The sequence below is a fragment of the Bos grunniens genome, chromosome 28 (genome assembly GCF_055505025.1).
Source record: "Bos grunniens cultivar Pamir isolate PY7600 chromosome 28, Bosgru_T2T1.0, whole genome shotgun sequence".
NCBI classification, from domain to species: domain Eukaryota; kingdom Metazoa; phylum Chordata; class Mammalia; order Artiodactyla; family Bovidae; genus Bos; species Bos grunniens.
The window spans coordinates 32602772-32625370 of record NC_141192.1 but is presented as its reverse complement, the minus strand read 5'-3'; the positions used below and the strand labels follow the sequence as shown (position 1 = coordinate 32625370).

Here is a 22599-nt window from a genome sequence, read left to right as displayed (position 1 = left end):
GTTTAAATCTTTATCAGGTTTGACTGTGCTCTGCCAGGCAGCTATTTAATAGTATGAGTTTTGATCCTGCAGGTGGATTTGACATGGAAGTAAAAGGTTGGGGTGGAGAAGATGTTCATCTGTATCGAAAATACTTACACAGTGACCTGATTGTGATTCGGACTCCGGTTCCTGGTCTTTTCCACCTCTGGCATGAGAAGCGCTGTGCTGATGAGTTGACCCCTGAGCAGTACCGCATGTGCATCCAGTCCAAAGCCATGAATGAGGCCTCACACTCGCACCTGGGAATGCTGGTCTTCAGGGAGGAGATAGAGACGCATCTTCACAAACAGGCATACAGGACAAATAGCGAAGCTGTGGGTTAATGTAATCGTTGACACATTAGTCTGAACCACAAACCAGCACTATTTGTTTAGCCTTAATTCCAATTCCAGATGCAGTGCCTCTTTCAGGAAGACATGCTTTTGTGTTCTTGCTGATGTTACTTCAGCAGTTTAACTTGGTGTGAGAAGAAAAAGCAGCGTTGCAATGCAAAGTCTCTTTTTCTGAGCATACCTCACTATGGATCATTGACAAATCAAAATCTGGTATTTGTTCTAAGAGTAGTCTTAAGTTAATTTCTGCCTGGCTTCATGTGCTGATGTGTATCCTGGTTGCATCTGGGCTGAGGGGTGGAATGTGTTGTGCTCAAGGTAGGTTGGAGCATCCTGTTCCTTTAGAGAAGATGGAGTGTTAAGGATGGAGTGTGTCAACAAGGGTTCTTCACCTGCTGACCACTGAGTCAACCTGCTTGGTTTTAAATGAAGATCTTTGGTCAGTTGCTTAAAAAATCCTTTTTCACTGAAGCGGAGGATAACTAAATGACATATCTAAAATTCCCAACTAATGAAGAGGAGGCAGAGATAAAAATTCCTCAGCTTTGCCTAGCCCCCTGAATGTCTATTTTTAAACAAATGTATAATAATAGAAAATACTAAGGATAGAATCTATGACTTGATTAAAAATATAATGTGTTACTAATTTATCATCATGTTCAGGATTAGGAGTCAGAGTTGCTATAGGCCATTCTGAACAAACAAACAAATATGGAAACACCTTAAATGTAACAGTTAATTATGCTGGAGTCCAGGACACCAGGGGTGTCTGGGAACATCAGTTTACATGAGCCAGGGCTCTAGCAGGGCCCTGTGGTTCAGAATAGATGAACATAGCATAGTGTTGTGTGTTTTTTGCTTTGTGTTGTCTCATTTAGCATGGATCCATATGTTTGTATTATCCTTTTTGTCTTACATGTTAATTATGCTACATCTGTATTTACATTATTATAATACTTTGAGTTGAGGGGAAGTTTCACTGAGAGGAGAAAACCAAACAATTTAGTGAGGTATGCCATAAGATCATACTGATTCAAGGAAAGGGGCAGAGCAGAACATTGTCTAAATGGAAATCTGAACTACAGAGTATTTTAGGGAAATATATAACTTGGAGATAGAATGATATTTTAATTGAGGTATAAATTATATTAATGAGACAAGATGAGTAAGCAGTTATATTCAGATAGGACTGTACTGTGCTGTTTATCACACATGGATCTTTTGCCATAGGGTCAATCGCTATATCCACAAATTGGAGATGTGGTGAAAGGTATGCATAGATTTTTGAACTTCTGGCTTTTAAAAGGGACCTATATGGAATTCTTTCTATTGTATATAAAACCCTGAAAATTCATGGAAGACAAATCATTATTCTTTTTGCTGCGTATATCATATCATCTGAAATGTTATAAGTCCCAAACTTCTTGGTGCTACATGAATTCAATTTTACAATAACTCTTACTGAATATTCTTTTAAGGATTAAGTTGGGATAGCATTTAGGCTTGGTTTTTTAAGATGTGTAAAATGTTCTCTGCAAAATTGTTCAGGTCATTGTCTCCTTTTATATACAGTTATTTATTGTAAAGACCAGTGAGTTAAGATATTTAAAGTGAGAGAACCTAATTATTTACAGAAGTGAGTTGTAGCTTGTTTTTTGACAGAACCAAATCAATTTTTTCTTTTTTTAAAAAACAAGCTTTTAATTTAAAGATGGAAGCTAAGCAATGGAAACATTACTGTGTTTTTGATAGTAAGAGGTACCAATAAAGTATTTGATTACCAAAGTTAAATGAAAATGTGATAAGCTAATTTCTTTCTGTTGAAAAGTATCAAATACAGAAAATTGCATGACATGTAATTGTGTACTTTAAAGAATAGTGACACCAACACCAGTGTAGCAGCTATTCAGATTAGCATCTCGAACTTTGTTGGTGAAAGGTCTCTGTGTGCACTTTCTTAATCACATACCCTCACTCTGTCCATATTAGTCACTATCCTGATGATTTTTGTGATAATTTTTCACTTATTTTTCCTCACTGTTTTCCCAACTATGTATATATATCTACACAATAGACTGTTTTGCCTCTTTTGAATTAATATGTGTATTATTTCATCATATATTCTCTAATCATGGTTTTTGTTGTTCACTCACGTTAATCTCAAAATTAATTCATTTTAATTACTGATTAGTATTCCACTAAATGAATATACTGCAGTATTCTTTCTGCTCTTTACAGATATTTGGATCACTCAGTTTTTTTGTTGTTTGTTTCCTTATTTGCTTTTGCTGTCACAAGCAATGTTGCCATGAATATTGCTGTGCGTGTCTCTTACGAACATTTGAGAACTTCTGTAGGAGTAATGATGCTGTCACCAGTGTGTGTATATTCAACTTACTTCCCAAAGTGGACCACTTCCAGCACTGTAAGAGATTCACTTTGCATCCCTGGCAATACTTAATTATGTCAGACTTTTTAATTCTTGCTAATCTAGTGGGCTTTAGGCATGAATCGTAGTTATAATTTTCATTTCCAGTCTTTTTGCCCATTATTTTAAATTCATAAGAATTTTTCAAATATTCTGAGTACCAATTCTTACTGGTTAAATGTTTGCATATATCTTCCCTGGGATGTGGCTTGTCCTTTCCCATTCCTGATGGTACTTTTTGATGAATAAAAATTAATGTGTTTAGTTAATCTTTTTTCCTTTATGTATTCTTTTTATTATTAATTTTTGACATCATAATGGAGAAAAGTATCTTAAAGCTGTTGTTCTGTATTAACCTTTGAATACCTCATACATGGCTTTGTTCTTAAGGATTGTCATGGTTATTTGTAACCTTTATACTTTTCATAAAAGTTTTAGAATAAGCTTGTTTCATGAAAACTTTTGTGAATTTTTATTAGAATCTCATTGAATCTATAAGATCACTTTGGGGAAAAAGTACATTTTATCATACAGAGCCCTCCAGTCCTTGAACGTGATATTATCTATTTTGGTCTTTATTATCTTCAGTTAAGTTTTGTACTTTTTCACACAGTGGATTTTTTAAAGCTTTTTTTACTAGATAGTTTGCATTTTTTATGCCACTGTAAATATCTTTTGTTTTTATTTTTTTTTAATTTTTTGCTGAGATTTAGAAATCAAACTGATTTGTGTTAATTTTTGTGTTCAGTAACCTTGCCAAACACAATTTTTTTTTTTTTTCCCCACACCAGCACGTGGGATCTTAGTTTCCTGACCAGGGCTCAAACCCATGCCTCCTGGAATGAAAGAGTGCAGTTGTAACCACTAGACCACCAGTGAAGTCCCAAGCACTTCTAATATTGTATTTCTAGTTGGCATTTTTTCTGTTACACACTTATATATCTATGAGTAATAGAGAAGTTTTGCTTCTTTTCAGTTTCTGTATATTTTTCTTGCTTTAAACTGTGCTTGTTAGGATTTGTTTTGCAGTTGACTGGAAGTGGTAACAGTGGACGTCCTGCCCGTATTTCTGATTTCAAGGGAGACGTTTGCAGTGTCATCAGTAAGTATGGTATTCTTTTTTAATAAATACCCTTTATTAAGTTAATAAAGTTACCTTCTGTTACCACTTGGCAAGTTTTTATCATGCTTGAAAGCATTTGTTAAATGTTTTTACTATATCTTTTGAGATGATTATATGATTTTTTCCATCTTGAATATGTTAAATTGATAGAATTTTCTGAAGTACCCTTGCATTCCTGGGGTAAACACCAATCTGTCCTGATATATGATCCTTACACATTGCTGGATTCGGTTTTCATGCATATACAAACATTTGTTTGCATATCTGTATATATTTGTGTACGGGTGTTGTATATATAAGTGCTTTTTTCGGGTGTTTTTCATCTGTGTTCATGAATAAGATTGCCTATATATTGTACATCCTTTCTCATTCTTGGGCTTTCCTATAAAGGTTTTGCTCACTTATAAATTAAGTTACAGGTGTTCCTTTGTACTCTGTTTCTAGAAAAGTTTTGTATGACCGTAATTATTTCTTCCTTAGAATATTTGACAAAACTTCCTGAAAGCTACCTGAGCCTGAACCTTTCTACACAGGAAAATCTCTTATCACGAGCTCAATTTATTTAATGACTCTATAACTGTTCAGATTTTCTGTTTCTTCTAGAGTCAGTTTTGATTGAGTTATTTTAGGTAAGGTGCTATTTGTTAGGAATTTATACGTATAAAGTTGAAATTTTAGATGAAACATACAAAGCTGTTTGCCATTTCCTCTTGTTACCTGTGTAATATGTATGGGATCAATCATGATAACCTTTTTATTCTTGATATTGTTTATTTGTGCTTTTTGTTTTTCTTAAATAGTCTTACCAGGTGTTGTCAAATTTTTCTCAGTCCTTCCAAATAACTGAACCCCTACCAGCCACATATGAGAGATCTTGTTGCCTCATATCGTCCCCACAAATATTTTCAACATTTTAAATTCAGACTCTTTAATTTCTGTTGAATGTGTACAGTTATTTAATTTTTATTTTAGCTTATCATTAGGAAAATGATGTTGAGTATCTTTTCATATGCATATTGGCCATTTGAATATCTTATTTGTGAAATGCCTATTCCTTTTTTCTGCCCTTTTTTCTTTCATGGGCTTTTTTTTTTTTTAATTGATGTATAGGAGTTACCTCTGTACTGTGGATATGAGTCTTTTGTCGGATTTATATTTTGCAAATATCTTCTGCCAGGCAGGGGACTGGTCTTCATTCTCTTAATATTACCTGTTAATAAGCAGTAGTAGTTAGTAATAAAGTCCAGTTTATCCGCTTTCTTTTATGGCTAGTGATTTTGGTGTCCAATTTTAAAAACCTTTGCCTACTCCAAAGTAAAGATTAAATGTTCATGTTTTCTTTTAAGTGCTTTATTGATTGCGTTTCATATTTAGATCTGTGATTCATATGGAAATAATTTTCATGTAGTAGAGTCAAGATTCACCCTTTAGAATTTCTTTTGGTGAAGGCATTATGCTAGACTCTATTTTAGTTTATAAATATCTTTATCTCATTTAAGAAATATTTTTGAAGGGTTTAGAATTCTAGGTTGAGAAATTTTTTAGCATGGTCAACTCTAATAATATATTCATCTATTTGACCAGGAAAAGTGAGTTTACTCAGGAATAGCCAGAGGAATTGCAGTTCAGGGCCATAGGCAAATCAGAGAACAAGAAAAGGAAACTTGCTTCTATATGGTAAAATGGGGAATTAGGAGGAACTGTATTAACCGAAATGTTCAATGGAGGAAGCTGGGAGTTCATTCTAGTTGGTGGGCTTCTGTACTCTCTGAAGAAAAAGAAGTTTTCTCTCTTCCTGGTTGGTGATAAAGCAGGCAACACCTTCCTGTGATGGAAATGTTTGCTGCCTTTCATGCTGTTTGGAGTAATTGATGATGCGTAGCTGGGTATGAGAACTCCCCCTCCTGGCCTGTTCCAGCTCTAGCTGAGGATTCTTTAATTCCACAGCACACTGATGGTATGATTCCACTGTCTTCTGCCTTCAGTTATTTCTGTTGTGAAATAAGCTATCAGCTTAACAGTTGACACGCCATTAAAGGTAATCAACCTTTTTTTCCTCTGGCTGTCTTTAAAATCTCTTCTTTATCTCTATTCTGAATCACTATGATATGTCTGTATGCAGATTTTTTTTTTCCCTTCTGATCCTGCTTGAGAATCTTTGGGCTAATTAGATTGTCTTTTGTCAGCTGAAAGATTCTCAGCTATTACATTTTCATTGTCTCTGCCTCATTCTTTTTCCTTCTGTAACTCTAATAACATATGTTAACTCTGTTTCATATTTTCCAACCTTTGCCTTTCTGTGTTACATTCCAGTTATTTATCCAGGATTTTGTCCAAGTAGATTTGGACAAAAATAGAGCGTCTGCATAAGTAGGTAATTTATACAGAATTTATCCAAATAGAGCATCTAGAAATGAAAATTTTTTAAATCTAGTAGGTGGATTTAATGGTATATTAGACACAGCTAAGGAGAGACGTTTCCAACTAGAATATAGACAGAACTTTTGCTTCCACTGGGTAACTTAGGGACAATACCAGTTCAGGGCCATGGTAAACTAAATTCTGAGCTTGAAGTTTTTTTGACCAGTGTGGTTTGTGCTGTTAAACTTTGTGAAACTCACTGGTTTGTGGTTGTCAATTATCAGGGGTAAATTCTCCCCATTCCCATGGAATGCTGAGGTTCAAAACAGGCAGTCTTCCTTAGCATCTTGGTGGGATTGGAGTAGGAGTGTTTTATTTCAAGTTCACTGTTATGCTGAGGGATGGCTCTTTGATATGTCAGCTTTATGGCCTAAGATCTCCTATTGACCCTTCTAGAGCAGGCTCTGGACTTTCTTCTCTTTCCCCCTTGTGGACTGAAAATTAAAGCTATGAGTTTCTGCCTTTACTTGGATGTTAAAGTTTTGCATAGGTTTATCAGTCAATTTCAGTAGGTGAGCATTTAAGCACTCATCTCACACGCTAGCAAAGTAATGCTCAAAATTTTCCAAGCCAGGCTTCAACAGTATGTGAACCATGAACTCTAGATGTTCAAGCTGAAGTTAGAAAAGGCAGAGGAACCAGAGATCAAATTGCTATCATCAAAAAAGCAAGAGAGTTCCAGAAAAACATCTACTTCTGCTTTATTGACTATGCCAAAGCCTTTGACTGTATGGATCACAACAAACTGTGGGAAATTCTGAAAGAGATGGGAATACCAGACCACCTAACCTGCCTCCTGAGAAATCTGTATGCATGTCAAGAAGCAACAGTTAGAACTGGACATGGAACAACAGACTGTTTCCAGATTTGGAAAGGAGTATGTCAAGGCTGTATATTGTCACCCTGCTTCTTTAACATATATGCAGAGTACATCATGACAAATGCTGGGCTGGATGAAGCACAAGCTGGAATCAAGATTGCTGGGAGAAATATCAATAACCTCAGATATGCAGATGATACCACCCTTATAGCAGAAAGAAAAAAAAAAACTAAAGAGCCTCTTGAGGAGGGTGTAAGAGGAGAGTGAAAAAGCTGGCTTAAAGCTCAACATTCAGAAAACGAAGATCATGGCATCCAGTCCCATCACTTCATGGCAAATAGACAGGGAAACGGTGGAAACAGTGACAGATTTTTTCTTGGACTCCAAAATCACTGCAGATGGTGATTACAGCCATGAAATTAAAAGACACTTGCTCCTTGGAAGAAAAGTTATGACCAACCTAGACAGCATATTGAAAAGCAGAGAGACATTACTTTGCCAACAAAGGTCTGTCTAGTCAAAGCTATGGTTTTTCCAGTATAGTCATGTATGGATATGAGAGTTAGACTATAAAGAAAGCTGAGCGCAGAAGAATTGATGCTTTTGAACTGTGGTGTTGGAGAAGACTCTTGAGAGTCTCTTGGACAGCCAGGATATCCAACCAGTCCATCCTAAAGGAAATCAGTCCTGAATAGTCTGTGGAAGGACTGATGCTGAAGCTGAAACTCCCAATACTTTGGCCACCTGATGCAAAGAACTGACTCATTTGAAAAGACCCTAATGCTCGGAAAGATTGAAGGTTTGAGGAGAAGGGTACGACGGAGGATGAGATGGTTGGATGGCATCACAACTCAATGGACATGAGTTTGAGTGAACTCCGGGAGTTGGTGATGGACAAGGAGGCCTGGCGTGCTGCAGTCTATGTGGTTGCAAAGAGTCAGACACAACTGAGTGACTGAACTGAACTGAAGCATTTAAGTCTTTCATGCTGTCAGAAAAGGGCAGGTGCTTAACTCTCTTATATTCTTTTTTCTCCCATTTTAAAAATTTTTTAAATGGAGGATTTGTTGTTGTCAGTTGCTAAGTCATGTCTGACTCTGCAACTCTTGGAAGCAAGCTTCTCTGTCCATGGGATTTCCTAGGCAAGGATACTGGAGTGGGCTGCCAATTCCTTCTCCAGGGGATTTTTCTAGACTAGGGATTGAACCTGTGTCTCCTGCATTGGCAGGCAGATTCTTTACCACTGAGTCACCAGGGAAGCCCAAATTGGATAATTGCTTTATAATGTTGTGTCATTGTTTTTGCTGTACAACAGAATGAGTCAGCTATATGTATACGTGTATCCCCTCCTCCTTTCGCCTCCCTCCTGCCCACCCCCATACCAGCCCTCCAGGTCCTCACAGAGCACTGAGCTCTCTCCCTGTGCTACACAGTCACTTCCTGCGAGCTGTCTGTTAGACACAAGGCAGTGTATACATGTCAGTGCTACTCTCTCAAGTCGTCCCACACAGCTGTTCTCTATGTCAGACTTGCAAATGTGCCCATCAGTACCATTTTTCTAGATTCCATATATATGTGTTAATATACAATATTTCTTTTTCTGACTTACTTCACTCTGTATGACAGACTCTAGGTTCATCCACATAACTAACTACAAATGACCCAATATTGTTCCTTTTTATGGCTAAGTAATATTCCATTGTATATATGTACCACAACTTCTTTATGCATCTGTTGATGGATATTTTCTTTTATTCTTGACATTATTCCCTTAACATTGTTGCTGTAGATCCATACCTGAGTCTCCCATTGTTGCTCCTGCTGGGTGGGGACCAACACCTTGAGGAACACTGCCTGGAGGGCACCACCCCATGTGTGAAGGACAGTGCCGTGGCTCACCGAGCCGGCTCGCCTCCCACTCCCAGCTCAAGCTCCAAGATGCAGACCAGGTGAGGTGCAGCTCCTCCTTCAGGTGAGGTATGTAGTAACTTCCAAGACTAACTATACCAAGAAAGTAAGGATGCCATTGAGTGGAAAGACCTAAAAAGTGTTTTCATTGATCCAAAACTCACTTAGGAATCCTTACAGGGGTCCTCATTTGCTCCACAAACACCCAAGCCCCTATCGCATGCTGTCCATTCCACAAGGCACTTGGAGGGGCAGCAGGTGACGAGGTCCGCCAGGCCTTGCCTCTCTCCAGTACAGTGGCCACTAGCTATTTAAATGTAAATAAGTCAGAGTTCTGTTCCTCTTGCACTGGCCACATTTCAGTGCCAGTCCCTCAGCATACCTGGTGACCAACTATACTGGTGGATGATGACGCAGCACAGCAGCTCCCTCAGTACAGAAAGGTTTCTGCGGGCAGCACTCTTTAATGGTCTGAGCTAACTCTATCCCCTCTCAGCACAGCACCCCCCCCCCCAGCACAGAAAGGTTTCTGCAGGCAGCGCTCTTTAATGGTCTGAGCTAACTCTACCCCCTCTCAGCACACCCCCACCCCCAGCACAGAAAGGTTTCTGCAGGCAGCGCTCTTTAATGAGCTGGCTCTGAGGAGCAGTGTCAGGTCTGCGCAGCTGACCTCGTCCAGCCTGGGCACCTGACAGGTTGGCTGTGAGACATCCAGACAAAGGCAGCATCTCACTTCTTTTCCTTCAGTTCCACAAGCTCTTGTGTGCCCCTCAACAACCCTCTCTCCTTTAGCACTCCTGAACATGACCAACTGAAACAGAAGAACCGCGATGGAGAAGCACATCAGCCAGCGCACCCCAACACCCCCAGCCCCCGTGGACACCAAAGGTTCCTATCCGCCCTGCAGTAAAGGAACCTTGGCAGTCTTGAAGGTAGGCCCTGAACTTACACGACCACGTAATTCAAGGCTGCTAGTGATACCCTTCTGGATCTGTCTTTAAGGAAAGCGGGATAGAACCTGCCTCTTGTACAATTTTTTCTTGTTTTGCATTATTTGAAAAGCCCTTTGTCAGAATGTGGAGGTGAGAGTTCCTGTTCCATCTCTGAAAGGCCGTGGTGGCCCTGGCATCTCATCCTCCCTTCTGGCCAGGCATGCCCGTGCCTCCTGCCAGCATCAGAGCCACCATCCTCACAGCCACACACAGAGATCAGGCAAACAAGGGGAGCAACATGTTCTTTTATTGATGCAAGTACGTCCAGTCACACCAGTAGCTGACATCCTGCATTATGGTACAGCTTTATACTCAGAGTTCATCTCGAAATACCAAAACATCAGAGTTAGGGTATGTATCAAATTGGAAAAACAAAATAGCAAATGTAGACACTGTGGCAGGTCGGTACTAGAACTGATAACCCAGTGAAGTGCACATTGATGTGGAAGCTCCTTAACACGTGGATGAAAAAGGTTCTAACATTGTATTCCAAATATAGATTCTCAACTTTTAAACCTTTATTTCAAATACATAAAGCAATATGTACTATCAGTATACAGTATGTACTATCTAGAACATCTGAAAAGTGCAAAACCACTGTGACAATACAGTGTGAATATCCTTGCTCCACCCGGGGCTGAGGGCGACGTCAGCAGCAGATCACATCTCCAGGCTCTCCCAGGAGTTCTGGGAATTGGCAACTAACAAACAGATCCGTCCTCACCCAGGCCTCCCAGCTGGAGGCTCTGGCGATCGCCAGCCATGTGCAGAGAGAGAGGGTTCCAGGTATGCTTGGGTGGAATGAAAGCCCGCCAAGAGGGAGACAGTCAGCATGGACTGCCCACTTCTGGCCTTGGAGGGAGCAGGGCTGTCATGGTCCCACGGCCAGGAAGCCAGACAGAAAATGGAGTGCACGCCTCGAGTCTTGGTGTGGAAAACAACTCCAAACGTTGGGCAGTTGTATGTGCACGGGCTCCAGCAGATACGGGCCTGGCTAACTCTGGGTTTCAGTTCCACTAGGGGAGCCCCCTGCCCAGAGGGAAGGAGGGTACTGATTTGTAAGTTGCTTCTTTTCACTTTGTACTCGGACTTCAAGGTGGCTTTCAGCGAGTGTCCCCATCCTTCACTGTACTGTGTTTTTACTTCATTACGGCTAAGCCTGGAAAACTGACAATTCCATGATTCCCCTCCTTACGTTGAGATTTTCTCTGTAGTTGAGTAATTTGCCAGACATATTCCAACAGAAAATACACTGCCAGGTATTCCCCCTTCCCTCCCCACTGACTCCGATAAATCCCTGATAAAGGAAAATGAAAATGTAAACTTTGGAAAGCCCATGTTCAAGGTGCACTTCTAGAAATAAGCAAATGAGACCCCCCCCCTGGCCACCCGAGCCCTTCCTGCCGGACCCTCGCAGGCCTGGGCACTGATGGCAGCACTTTCCCGGCGCCTCCAGCAGCCTAGTTGCGGGCGAGACTGGCCTTCAGTACCCTCTAAGGCACTAACCCCGACATCAGAGACACTGGCTGGAAAGGAGGCAGGGCTCACGTTGGTTTTGGTTGGGTTTTTTTAAATATTTTTTTTTTGCAAGATGTTAATAATCAAAAGTAGAAAATAAAAATCTACATTTCATTAGAATAAGATGTTATCATGGACACCAACTCCCATGATACTCTTTCCCCACCCCTCCCCAAAGCAGGGCCCTGCCCTGTTAAAGTAAACAAAAGAACTTTGTTAAGTGCCAAAGGTTGATGCATGAAATAATTATTTTTTTCTTCATAAAAGTTATGTACAAAATGGACCCCAACCAGTGAGGCCTCCTCATCTCAACCCATATCAATCAAGATTAAAACTCAGTACATAAGTGTGCTTCATCCAGCATCTGCAGGCCGCATCCGTGCCTTCAGGCTCTGTTAAGGAGAGTGGTCCTAAAGGTGGGCAGGGAATGGGGAAATGGTCAGGCGGCCGCGAGCCCTTCCCCCGGGCGGGCCTGTGCAACTAGGGGAGGTCTGGCTGCCAGGAACCGGCCATGGAGGGAGGATCAGGGGAGTTCAAACCCCAGGTCCTCAGGGATGCTCCCCCACCTCATCCTTTCCCTTCCTTGTAGACTCGGGCATGGGGGTTGGTCGGGTCACGAGACTGCTCCTGGAGTTCTCCTACCTGAGGGTCTTCCAGCTGTCCTTTTCCATGTGGTTTTCTGGACCTTCACTTTCAAAGGAGGCGATGAAGAGAGCTGAGAGACAAGAAGACCCTCAGAAGCCATGTCCATACACGGTCAGTCTGCGCCCGACACACATACCCTTCTCAAACCCTCCCTTCCAGGGTGGAGTGAGGCCCAGGAAGGAACTCCCAGACCAAGCAGGCAGTGACATCTGGCCCAGAATGGTCCCCAGGGGTCTGCTGTGTGGGGCTCCAGTTTCCTGGGGACTCTAAGATTTCTCTGGTTCCACAGCACTGACCCAGCCCCATCCTGGCTCTCAGGAGCCCGATCTCTTCTTGTCCTTCATCTCCCATCCGCTCGCATCCCACCCTCATGCACTCACCCCTGAGAGCTGAGCTTCCCCAGCGTAGCATGGGAATAACCACCCCAAGTCAGAGTGACTTTTACAGTGTGTGCCTGGGCGGCAGGGGCGGGCGGCGCTCACCTTCTTCGCTGTAGATTGGAGCCGTCAGCAGATAACTCTGAATCTTCTTGTCCTTCTCAAAGGGACACTCCACCTGTGTCCATGTCATGAACTCATGGATCTGCCTGGAGATCTCCCAAAATTTCTGAAGGGTCAGAAGATTTGGCACCTTAAGCTTGAAAACCTTGGTTAGGGAAGGGGACGTAGGCTCTGCTTTCAGTCTGCTGCTCACCCTCTTGGTCCCGGTGAGACAGGACGGTAGCCCTACAGAGCCAACTCGGACCCCAGAAGGGCCCCCCCACACAGCACAGCACCACCAACCAGAACACACCCTGACCTCACTCCCCAGGAGCCTGTGTCTCCTAGCTATGTAACCAGATCACCCACCCAGAGCTAGGGCCACCACACACCTGGAGGTCACTTGGTAGCCATGACCCTCCCTGGGTAGGGACAGGGCACGGGACTGAGCTAACCTTGAAGTTAATGTGTCCATTGGGCAGGTGGTTGGTGTGGATTTTGTGCAGGAAGTAGATGTCCTTGACGAAAAGGTTGAACACGGGGATGACGATCTTCTCCCGGCTGCTGTTGGCCGTCTGGGACCTCTGCGTGGCCCCCTGCAGGGCTGTCCGGTAGTTGCAGAAATTGCTGGACGGGTCCATGTGGTGCTGTGGGCAGATGGGAGGACGTGGTGGGCACTGTACCTCCACAGCCCTCAGACCTGCTCAGGACACCCTCTGCAGGAACCAGCTCTGGGCGGCCCCTTGTTTCCAGGAGTGAGCACAGCGGGGGAAGTGCAGAGGGTCCCGGCTGTGCGCCAGGCTAGGCCTTTGGGTTAGGGTCCGAGCATCACAGGAAGAGCTGGAGAGGTCTCAGCAGCTCGCTCACACCTCTTCTATGCCTCCTGAGTATGCGTCTTAACCTTCAAAACCTTCCTCTGCCCTTTCGCAGAGGCCCACAGCCCCAAACCTGACCAGCTGCACACTCACTGGCCAGCCCCTGGGCCACCCAGACGACCCAGGACTTCAGGGAACAGGCCAGTCTCTGCTTGGTCAACCTTGCCCAGCCTGGGGCTATCGGCCTGCCTTTGCCAAACCCCTACCAATCTCTCCCCAGAATTCTGCTTTAGGCAGTGCCAGTTCTGACTGAAGTCCCGAAGGCAAGGATGCATGGGCCGCCCGCCTCCCAGGGGCAGTGCAGCCAGGCCTGCTGACACGCCCGACACCAGATGGCACTCAGGGCAGCACGTCTTCACAGGGGCCAAAGCACGATGGGAGCCCCCTCCTGAGGCTGACGCCTACCTCCAAGACGTCGAACTTTGCTGTCTTAACCTTGGACCACGTTTTCTTCAGCCTCGCCACAGGACTGAGGTTCATGCCAGCTGCGGGGGGTGACAGGCAGGGTGAGGGCGGGGGGAGGCGGGCCCCGCAGCACCGGAGGGGGACCCCGGGGGCCGCACACTCACAGATGATGGCCATCATGGAGTTGAAGTTGCCGATGTTGAAGCACTCTCGGGCCACGTCAATGAAGAACTCCAGCATGCGGGTCCGGTGCTTCTTCTTCACTACCTGGAGGGCAGCCAGACCACTCAGCTTGGGCCCCACTGGGGGTTGTCCCCTCCAGCCCCAGCCCCCGAAGGGCAGCCTGATGGGGAGCTGCCTGTCCCACAGAGCTGTGGGACCAGGTGAGGGGACATGCCCAGGCTGCAAAGGCAGGAGATGAGGCCGTGGTGGTTTGATGCTGGGCCAAGGGGCGGGAGGGGAGGGCAGTCAAAGGGGACCATGCTGGGCATGTCAGGGTGCTTCCACAGTGGGTCACTGTTGTAATTTAAGTCATCACTTTGGGGAGGGGGAGGGGTACTTCGAAGGCCCCGGCAATAAAAGTTTCCTGTCTGCACTTAGAAAGTTTCATCCTCTGCGGGAAAGGGGAGGCAGAGCTTCAGGGGACACGGTGGGGTCAGGAGGAGACTGCGCCCCACTGGGGCCGCCATGCAGCACTCACCCGGCACACCTCGGTGGCCACCAGCATGCTGAGGCAGTTGAACCAGTTGTCGTAGGCCTCCAGGCTGTACGTCTTGGTCATGTCCCCTCGGCACTGTGGGGACAAGGCAGGTCAGAGGGAGCCCAAGGACCCTGCCAGTGGGTGCTGCTCCACCCCCAGAACCAAGGACCCGGGAGAGGAGACTGTGAAAGCGGGGAGGGGAGGGGAGTGGGGCTGCTGGACGGGCCCCAGGGGATCCCCCCAAGCCCTGCAGGGATCAGCTTGGAGGCCTCTGGGAACACCACCCCCCGCCCAGCATACATCACCCTGCATGGCCGTTGTCCACCCCTGGAGCAGGTGCTAGGAGACCAGACCCAGGAGCATCAGTTGTGAGCCCCCCTCCAGAGCACCCTCTGCCCTCACCCTGTGCTTGTCCCGGGAGTCCATGTGGCTGACAATCTGCATCAAGTCTTCGGGGTGGATGCTGCTGACTCTCTCCTGGGGGGAACAGGGAGACAGCACAGGAGGGGTGACCATATCTGCCTGGGCAGGCACCACAGCCACGGCCCTTCCTCGATCAGAGTGCCCAGTGGACAGGCCCCCTAGAAGTACCCCAGGGGTCTGGAAGGCGCCCCTGGGAGCAGGGGGACAGGATTGTGTGCAGAAGCCTCAGGGCCACGGCTGCTACATGCAGGGTACCTGCCCAGCCCAGGGCGCAGGCAGGACTAGGGGACCAGAGCTGGTGGGAGGAGTTCTGCCCCTGGAAGCCCCTGCCATGAACATGGGGCTGCCGTGATCCGGGCAACCAGCTGCTCAAGTAGACACCTGCCAGAGGCAGTGGTCAAAGCTGCCGTGCGGGCTTCCCCCTGACACCCCAGTCTGACCAGCAGGGGAGACCCTGCCGCACCCTGTGGGAGTGGTGAGAGGATGAGCATCTGAATGCCCCCCCCAGCCATGCACTGGAAGGGTGTTCACCACACTAACCAGCTCGATATGTGTCAGCTGCTGGGCCAGCACCAGGGGGTCGCAGCACACGCCCAGGATGTCCTTCTGAGCAGCTGGAGGCTTGGCCTTGAGGACGGGCCCTTTGTCCATGGCCGGTGAGCGGAGCTTCTCCCGCAGCTCCTGAAGCTGGCTCCGGGCAGCCAGGGACAGCAGCAGGCTCTGCGTCATCTGGGAGATGGCCTTCTTCACAGTGCCGTTCTCCTGAGGGGTGGGGGTGGAGAAGGTACTTGTGGGCTGGAGGGACCCCCTGGAGGTACCCAGCTCATCTCTGGGGACCTACCTCTCACTAGGCACCCACCCACAGGGCAGGAGGAGGGGGCCTTGGCCATTCCCACTCTAGCCACAGGGTGTTCATGTGCAGAGGATGCCGAGGGCAGGCCTGTGTGTTGCTGGCCAGCTGAGCTGCCCCCGTGGGGGTGAGGCAAATGGGGCGGCCCGGCAGCCCTCTTCAGGAGAGTGACTGCCGAGGGGACCACGTAGAAAGCTCCCCCAGACAAGGCACCCTGCCAGGGTCTGAGAGAGACCTCACCTCATCACACTGGGTAACCCGATGGGTGATGGCCTTCAACTCAGCCATGGCCTTCTCGTCCTGGAAGTCAAAGGGGAAGGCCTCCGTCCACTCCTTAAGCAGCTGCACGATCTTGGCTGAGAAGGACTTCAGCTTGGCCTGGGTCAGGGCGGGTAAAGTGAGGTCTGTGGCTCCCCCCACCCATCCCCACAGGACCTGCATCCCCTGCCCCGACACTGGGCTACCGGGTAGGGGCAGACCCCCGCTGCCTTCGTCCACCTGTGGTTCTGTCTTTCTCCACTTCACTTTCCATTCCCCTGACACCAGCTCTCTCCACTTAAATTCATTTTCAAAGGACCACCATGACATAGAAAACTAGTTTCATTTGCTGTAATTAGAAGTTACCCATAAAAAACACAATGAAGGGCCTCCCTGACGGCTCAGTGGTAAAGAACTGACCTACCAGTGGAGAAGACACAGGTTCGATCCCTGATCCAGGAAGATCCCACATGCCACGGAGCGGCTAAGCCCGTGCACCACAACTCCTGGGCCTGTTCTCCAGAGCCTGGGAGCCACAACTATTGAGCCCACACACCCTGGAGCCGTGCTCCGCGACAGGAGGAGCCACCACCGCGAGAAGCCCGCACGCTACAGCTAGAGAGTAGCCTGCATGCGCCGTGACGGAAAGAACGAACCTCACAGCAGTGAAGGTCCAGCACAGCCAAAAATACAAAATAATTTTTTAAAAAATGATGAAAACCAAGCAAAATCACGAATGTTAAGCAAGAAACTGCCTTCTCTCAGTGAAAAGCAGGTTGGCAAGTGCCAGGAAGGACTGCAGACACCCCAGGCGTCCTCTCCCCAGGTCCACACGCATACACAGCTCAAGAAGTGGGTACGGGATGCGTGGTACCCAGCCCCGCTCAGGTTCACCAAACCCTTCCTGGGCCCACCTTGGCTCCTGCCTGCCCCTGACCAGCTCCCTGTGCCTACCTGGACCATCCTGGCCTCGCCTGCCCTCGGGGCCTGGCCCCCTCATGACCCCACTGCCCACCCCTACACCTGCCTGTCCCTGTCCACCCACGCCGGCCTTATTTAGCCCACCGATTGCACTCTCGCCCCCTGCCCATGCCCTGGTGGTGACTCCCATGCCCTTCAGAGCCTCCTCCCCCAGCCACACACAGCAGAGTCATGGCACCTCAGGAGACCCTGCTTAGAACCCCCAGGTGCCCGCTGCACCCACACTCAGCAGGAACAGGAGGCCTGCGTTCCCTCCTCAGAGGCCCCGCCCTGCACGTCACCCCAGACAAGGCTGGTGGGCTCACCCCAGGCTCCTCTCAGGCCTCTACTGACCCCTCGCTGACCCTCAACATCAGATTCCATCTCCCACTCACCCTGTTCTGGCTGTTTTCCACCCATGCCTTCAGGAGCCCTTCCTGGTCCCCAGGCTGCACTAGGTGCCCGTCCCCCTCCCAGCCCAGCAACCCCGAGGGGAGACTCGGAAGAGCCTTCGCTGCAAACCTCTGGTGGCAGGAGGCCTGGCCAGGTGGAGGGACAGGTCACTGGAAACAGGCCCTGCCGGCTTTTTGCCAGTCTGCCTGCCACCTCTGCTTCTGTACCAGACCCTGGGCTTCTGAAATCCACACCCCAGCCTCTGCCCCAGGACCTCAGGGATAAGCTGTGATTTCTTAACCATCCTGACCACCCAAAGCCTGACTCAGTCAGAAGACATGACAGTGACAGATAACCCTATCTGAGTCACTGCAAACTCCAGCCTGAGGGTGCCGCGCCCTACCCTCCTTAGCAGGGGCAGTGACCCAGAAGGTGACCCAGCCTTCTCCACCAGCTGTAGCCGGACTCTCCCTCTGGAGCAGGAGAGCCATCCACTGTGGTCCTCCACCGGGAGGGGCGTGGGCACCCACCAGCGACAGTCCCTTCAGCACCCTGGGAGTGTGCTCCACGTGCGCCCCTGCAGACCCCCAGGGAGCCCAACTCCAGCGATGCCAGGAGGCCAGACAAGCAGACTTGCCCCCAACAGGAAGGGGCCCTGGCCAGCTCAGCCAGGCCCCATCCTGAGCCAGCTTCTTGCCCAAGCGCGAGCAAGTTGGGCACGGTCAGGAGCTTGCTTTACCTTCTCGGACCCAGCCTCCAGCTGCTGCCTCTGCTCCACGCAGAGCTGCCCCACGCGGGCCAGCAGGTCATGAGGGGGGATGAAGACCCGGGAGCTCAGGAGAAACGTGAAGATGTACGTCCTCTGAAGACAGAGATGGAGAGAGTGACGAGGGAGTCAGGCCCGGTGTGGCCCCCAGGGGTGGCGCAGCCGACCCTGCCCCCTGGCCCAGCCACCCCCCAGACCCAGCATCAGCTGCGTAGCTCAGCTCACCTTGAATGCCCTTCCTCCTCCTCACTGCTCCCCAATCCTGCCCACCAGGCACGGCACAGATGAAACCCCGCTTGGTAGCGGCTCTCCACCACCTCCCCTGACGAGCTCAGTTCCCAGTGCTCTTACTCTGCTGGGAGGCTCCCCTACCCACTGCCCGACCCCACGCTGGGAACTAAATCCGAAAGTACATGTTGGGGGGACCCTCCGGGCCTGGGTGGGCCTGCTGCCCAGGCCACAGTGCTCCCTGGGCCAGGCGCCAAGCTTGCTCTGTGCCAGATGCTCAGTGGCCAGTGAGGCAGGGCCTGGGTGGTGGGGGGTACATGGGGGTCTCATCTGTGGGGCAGGGCAGGCTCTCCTTGGCCCCAGGATCCCACATCAGAAACTGCTGCAAGCCCCCGTCACCAGTCAGCTGCGGGCCTCGCCCCCACCTGCCACACCAGGACCCCCCAGTCCCACGTCCATGTCCTTGTCACCAGGCTTGGTGCAGGCTGCGGGGTGCTCATGGTCTGAGAGGCAGCAGGACCCAGGGCTCTCAGAAGCTTTTGTCTGATGTGGACTCTGCCAGGCCCCTGCCTGCAGACAGGTAGGACTTGGGGGTGGGGAGGCTGCTTGGGGCTCTCCCGGGGACTCTAGTCAGACAGTAATCCACCCCAACCTGGTTGCTGCAGGCTGAGGGGCCCGGGAGCCTCCGCCCCAGCTCTAGGCCCAAAGAAGCAGGTCTCCCTTGCTCCAGCCTAACGCCAGCCGGGCCGTGTGTGCTGGGTGTGCAGCTCCTGGAACCAGGCTCCACCCTCAGACCCTCATGGTCCCCACACAGCCTTCAGAGGCCACCGGGAGAGGCGGGTTTCCCTGGAGTAGCAGGGGATCCTCTACCAGCACCCTCCCCCTGCCCCCACCACCTCCACTCCCGACAACTCCAAACTGCCCACTTCCTGTCCCCAGGTTGTGCAGCACACAGACACTGGGGTCCCAGCTGGTCAGCGTGAGACCCTCAAGGACCCCTTGGAAGCAGAAGGCTTTGAATGTGAAAAAAGGCGCCTGGCGGCCACATCTGAGAACTCTTAGCCAAGGGCAGAGGAGAGCCCACAGCAGGAGCTGGCGTCTCCGAGGGGTCTGCAGGGCAGGGGCGTGAGAGGGCAGGGAGCCCAGGTGCTCACCAGAGGGACCCCATTCTGCCACCACCCACCTTTTGCTCTCCCCTGGTGCTCAGGCTGGGACCCTGGAGCACAGTGTTTTGGGGACAACACAGGAGGAGCTGGCTGAAGAGGCTCCTCTGGGACAGGCTGAGAGGGGAGCCTCCCCCCACATGGACACAAGGCCACTGTGGCACAGACCAGCACGGGGCTTGGAGGTCCCTGCCCCTGGGGGCTGTAGCCCCGCTCCGGGCTTCTTCACGGCCTAGGGTCCCCTCTTCCTGGCTCTGCCACCGGGAACCTCGGCTGCCATGCCTGCACCCCTAACAGCAGCCCTGGCCGGGCCCCTAGAGGACCGGGGGTGGATGGATGGACAGAGGTGTGGATAGAACCCCGGGAAGGAGGGAGGCGGCCTGACAGGTGACGGTGGGCCAGGAAGCCGGGAAGCCCAGCTGGAGGGCGGAGGGGGCGGCTGCTCCCCACTCTCCCTTGCAGCCCCGTGTGTGACGCGGCCCCCAGGATGGAGGGGCGCCTGGAGAGGGAGCCAGGAGCAAGCCCACTCCACCATGAGTGGTCACTACCGGCAGAAGGGAAGCCACACACGACAGGGGACACTCTCACGCTTCCAAGAACATGCCAACGTCATCTGGAGTGACGGGGAGGCCTGGGGCCGCCCTGTCTGCATGGGCAGGTGCCCTGGGGTCTGTAGGCTGCGGGAGTGGAAGTCATTCTGAAGCATGGCGGCTCGGGAACAAAGTCAGCTTCCCAGCTCAGAGACAGGCCCCATGCTGGCTGGACCCTCCCCGGAACCCCGCGGCACCGGCCTGCCCCTGAGCCTCTTCTTCTCCCCCAGGGCCACCTCCTACTCGCCTGGGCGCAGCAGGGGCAGAGATGGGCGGGGCGGGGGAGCAGGGGAGGGGAGGGGAGGGCAGGGCTCCGGGCTGCCCTGCGCCGCCCCCGCGGCTCCGTCCACTCTGACCCGGCCTCCCTCCCCGGCCCGGCCTCCCTCCGTGGCCGTCCGCGCCGGGCAACAGGCACTCACGTCAGGGTAATAGTCCACTGTGGGGACCAGGTGCTCCATCAGGGCCTCCAGGGACCCCGAGATGAGACGTCCATCTTGGAAGATGAGGTCCCCAGAGCCGCCGGCCCCACCGCCTCGCTCCCCCATGCCGGGCTGCCCCTGTCCACTACAGCTGGGCCCGAGGATGCTGGAGAAGACCACGGACGTCTGGGGCATAGTTTCCTGGGAGGAAAGAATGGGGCGGTCAGACATCAAAGCCTCCTCCGCCCTGAGGGCCAGCCGCCGGGAGGGCCTGAGCCCCAGCACGGCCGGGAGGGGGTCATCAGATGTCAGCGCAGGCAGAGAACAGGCTCCTCAGCGGCCCTGAAGCCACCGATCAAGGTGTCTGATAAACATTTCCTCAGCATCTGCTCTGTGCATACCAGGCCTCATTCCAGAGACCTGGACACAGAGCGCTCTGCCTCCTGGGGTTCCGTCCCAGCAGAAAAGACAAACCATGGGGAAGAAGTAAAAACAGCACCAGGGGAACACCAAGTGTGTAGGGGTGGCCACGGCAGCCGCAGGGAGGCGGCCCTGAGGCAGACAGAGCGTGAGCTGTGCGGCTTCCGGCATAGAAGAGGGATGTTCCAGGTACAAGGCACAGCCGGTGCCGAGGTCCTGAGGCCAGGGCACGGGAGGGGATCAGCAGGAGAGTAGTCTGGGGAGTGACCAGCCTGACCGTACACACTGGCGGCCCAGGGTACAGCCAGTGAGTGACCCAGGAGGCGTGGGCGCTCCGGGCACAGGAGTGACCTGACTGAGGGGGAGGATCACTGTGGCCGCCGTGTGGAGACCAGCAAGGGAGAGATCTGAAAACCAACTGGTCTGGGCTTTGCCATAACAAAACCCTGGAAGAGATGGCTCAGGTCAGTTGACAGAGGAGTGGGGCAGGGTCGGCTCTGGACACTGGGATGGCTGGTCTTTGACCTGAGCCACTGACCGGCATGGGGGAGGGCTCTGAGGGTGGGGTCTGGGGAAAGACCTGGAACTTGCTTTGGACTCGCTGGATCTGAAATGACTGTTAGACGTGGGTGTTGGGCAGCAGTCTGGGGTTCAGTGTGACAGGTTGAGGGTCCCCCCTCGCACGGCAGCCAGGCTCTGCTGGAGGTTCTCCTGAGGCCTGGGACACTCTGCAGCCCTCTGTGCCTCAGTTTCCTCTCTGCCCAGGCAGCCGATTCCGCGGTGTCAGCGGGTACACACCTGCCAGCCCGAGGCTCGGGAGCCAGCGCCCGAGGGTACACTTTCCTTCCTACTTCCTGGACAGGTGGAGGGGGCCTACCCCACCCGCTGGGCTAGTCCCCCCAGGCAGGACAGGGAGACTGAAGCAGGGGTGGAGGAGCTGGCCCTTCCTGCCTCTGCGGGGACTGTAGCCAGGTCTCACCCTCTCGGGTCACCAGCAGGCAGGGGCTACCACCCCACGCCCAGCTCCCCAGGCAGCCACACTGATCTCTCCAAGCCCTGGGAAGCAGAAAGAGCCCCCAGGGCCAACCTGCCAGGGACGACGCCTTCAACCGGACCTGGTCTGCTCTCTCATTGGGACCAGGGCCAGCCCTGGAGCCCTTCCGGCCTCAGCTTCCCCACCGTGCAGAGCAAACAGCAGCCACAATTACTTTACTGCCACAAAGGACCCCTCCAAAGGCTTTACCAGCAGCACCCGCTCCCGCCCCACAGCACATAAGCCGAGCCTCACACAAGGGTGAAAGGGGCCCTGGGTCAAACGACACTGGCTTCCCTGCCAAACGCCTGGAGGTCACCTTAGAATTCGCAGAACACCCTTTGAGATGAGGGCAAGTGCTTAAGGGAAGTCCCCGGGGCCAAGGCCAGGACAGTGCCAAGCCTGTCC

The 22599-nt window shown here is 50.6% G+C and overlaps 2 protein-coding genes and 1 long non-coding RNA gene across 11 annotated transcripts in view; 2 read left to right on the top strand and 1 right to left on the bottom strand.

Moving 5' to 3' along the window:
• Positions 1-3071, top strand: part of CSGALNACT2 (chondroitin sulfate N-acetylgalactosaminyltransferase 2) — a 52292-nt gene extending 49221 nt beyond the window's left edge. For all 4 annotated transcript variants that reach the window (XR_015157062.1, XM_086382565.1, XM_086382564.1 and 1 more), the window contains one exon: positions 73-3071. Coding sequence is in view for 3 of the 4 variants with exons in the window: in XM_086382565.1 (XP_086238691.1) it covers positions 73-365 (293 nt within the window). In the remaining variant the exon portion in view is untranslated. The remainder of the gene's footprint in view (positions 1-72) is intronic.
• A 1938-nt stretch (positions 3072-5009) lies between these two features.
• Positions 5010-14583, top strand: LOC147343099 (uncharacterized). 3 transcript variants are annotated; one of them, XR_015157064.1, is made up of 5 exons: positions 5010-5963; positions 8956-9115; positions 9867-10006; positions 12174-12340; positions 13804-14583. It is a non-coding gene; the product is annotated as an uncharacterized LOC147343099 (long non-coding RNA). The 3 variants fall into 3 exon arrangements; XR_015157065.1 differs by lacking the exon at positions 5010-5963 and adding an exon at positions 7111-8171; XR_015157063.1 differs by lacking the exon at positions 5010-5963 and having other exon boundaries at positions 8328-9115.
• Positions 10295-22599, bottom strand: part of RASGEF1A (RasGEF domain family member 1A) — a 91160-nt gene continuing 78855 nt past the window's right edge. For all 4 annotated transcript variants that reach the window (XM_086382570.1, XM_086382568.1, XM_086382567.1 and 1 more), the window contains exons 2-13: positions 20739-20939; positions 18312-18434; positions 16202-16339; positions 15652-15873; positions 15091-15165; positions 14689-14781; positions 14153-14255; positions 13989-14068; positions 13164-13355; positions 12712-12835; positions 12227-12299; positions 10295-11994 (exon numbers count right to left, since the gene is read on the bottom strand). In XM_086382570.1, coding sequence (XP_086238696.1) covers positions 11970-11994; positions 12227-12299; positions 12712-12835; positions 13164-13355; positions 13989-14068; positions 14153-14255; positions 14689-14781; positions 15091-15165; positions 15652-15873; positions 16202-16339; positions 18312-18434; positions 20739-20933 — 1443 coding nt within the window. In that variant the 5' untranslated portion in view covers positions 20934-20939 and the 3' untranslated portion in view covers positions 10295-11969. The remainder of the gene's footprint in view (positions 11995-12226; positions 12300-12711; positions 12836-13163; positions 13356-13988; positions 14069-14152; positions 14256-14688; positions 14782-15090; positions 15166-15651; positions 15874-16201; positions 16340-18311; positions 18435-20738; positions 20940-22599) is intronic.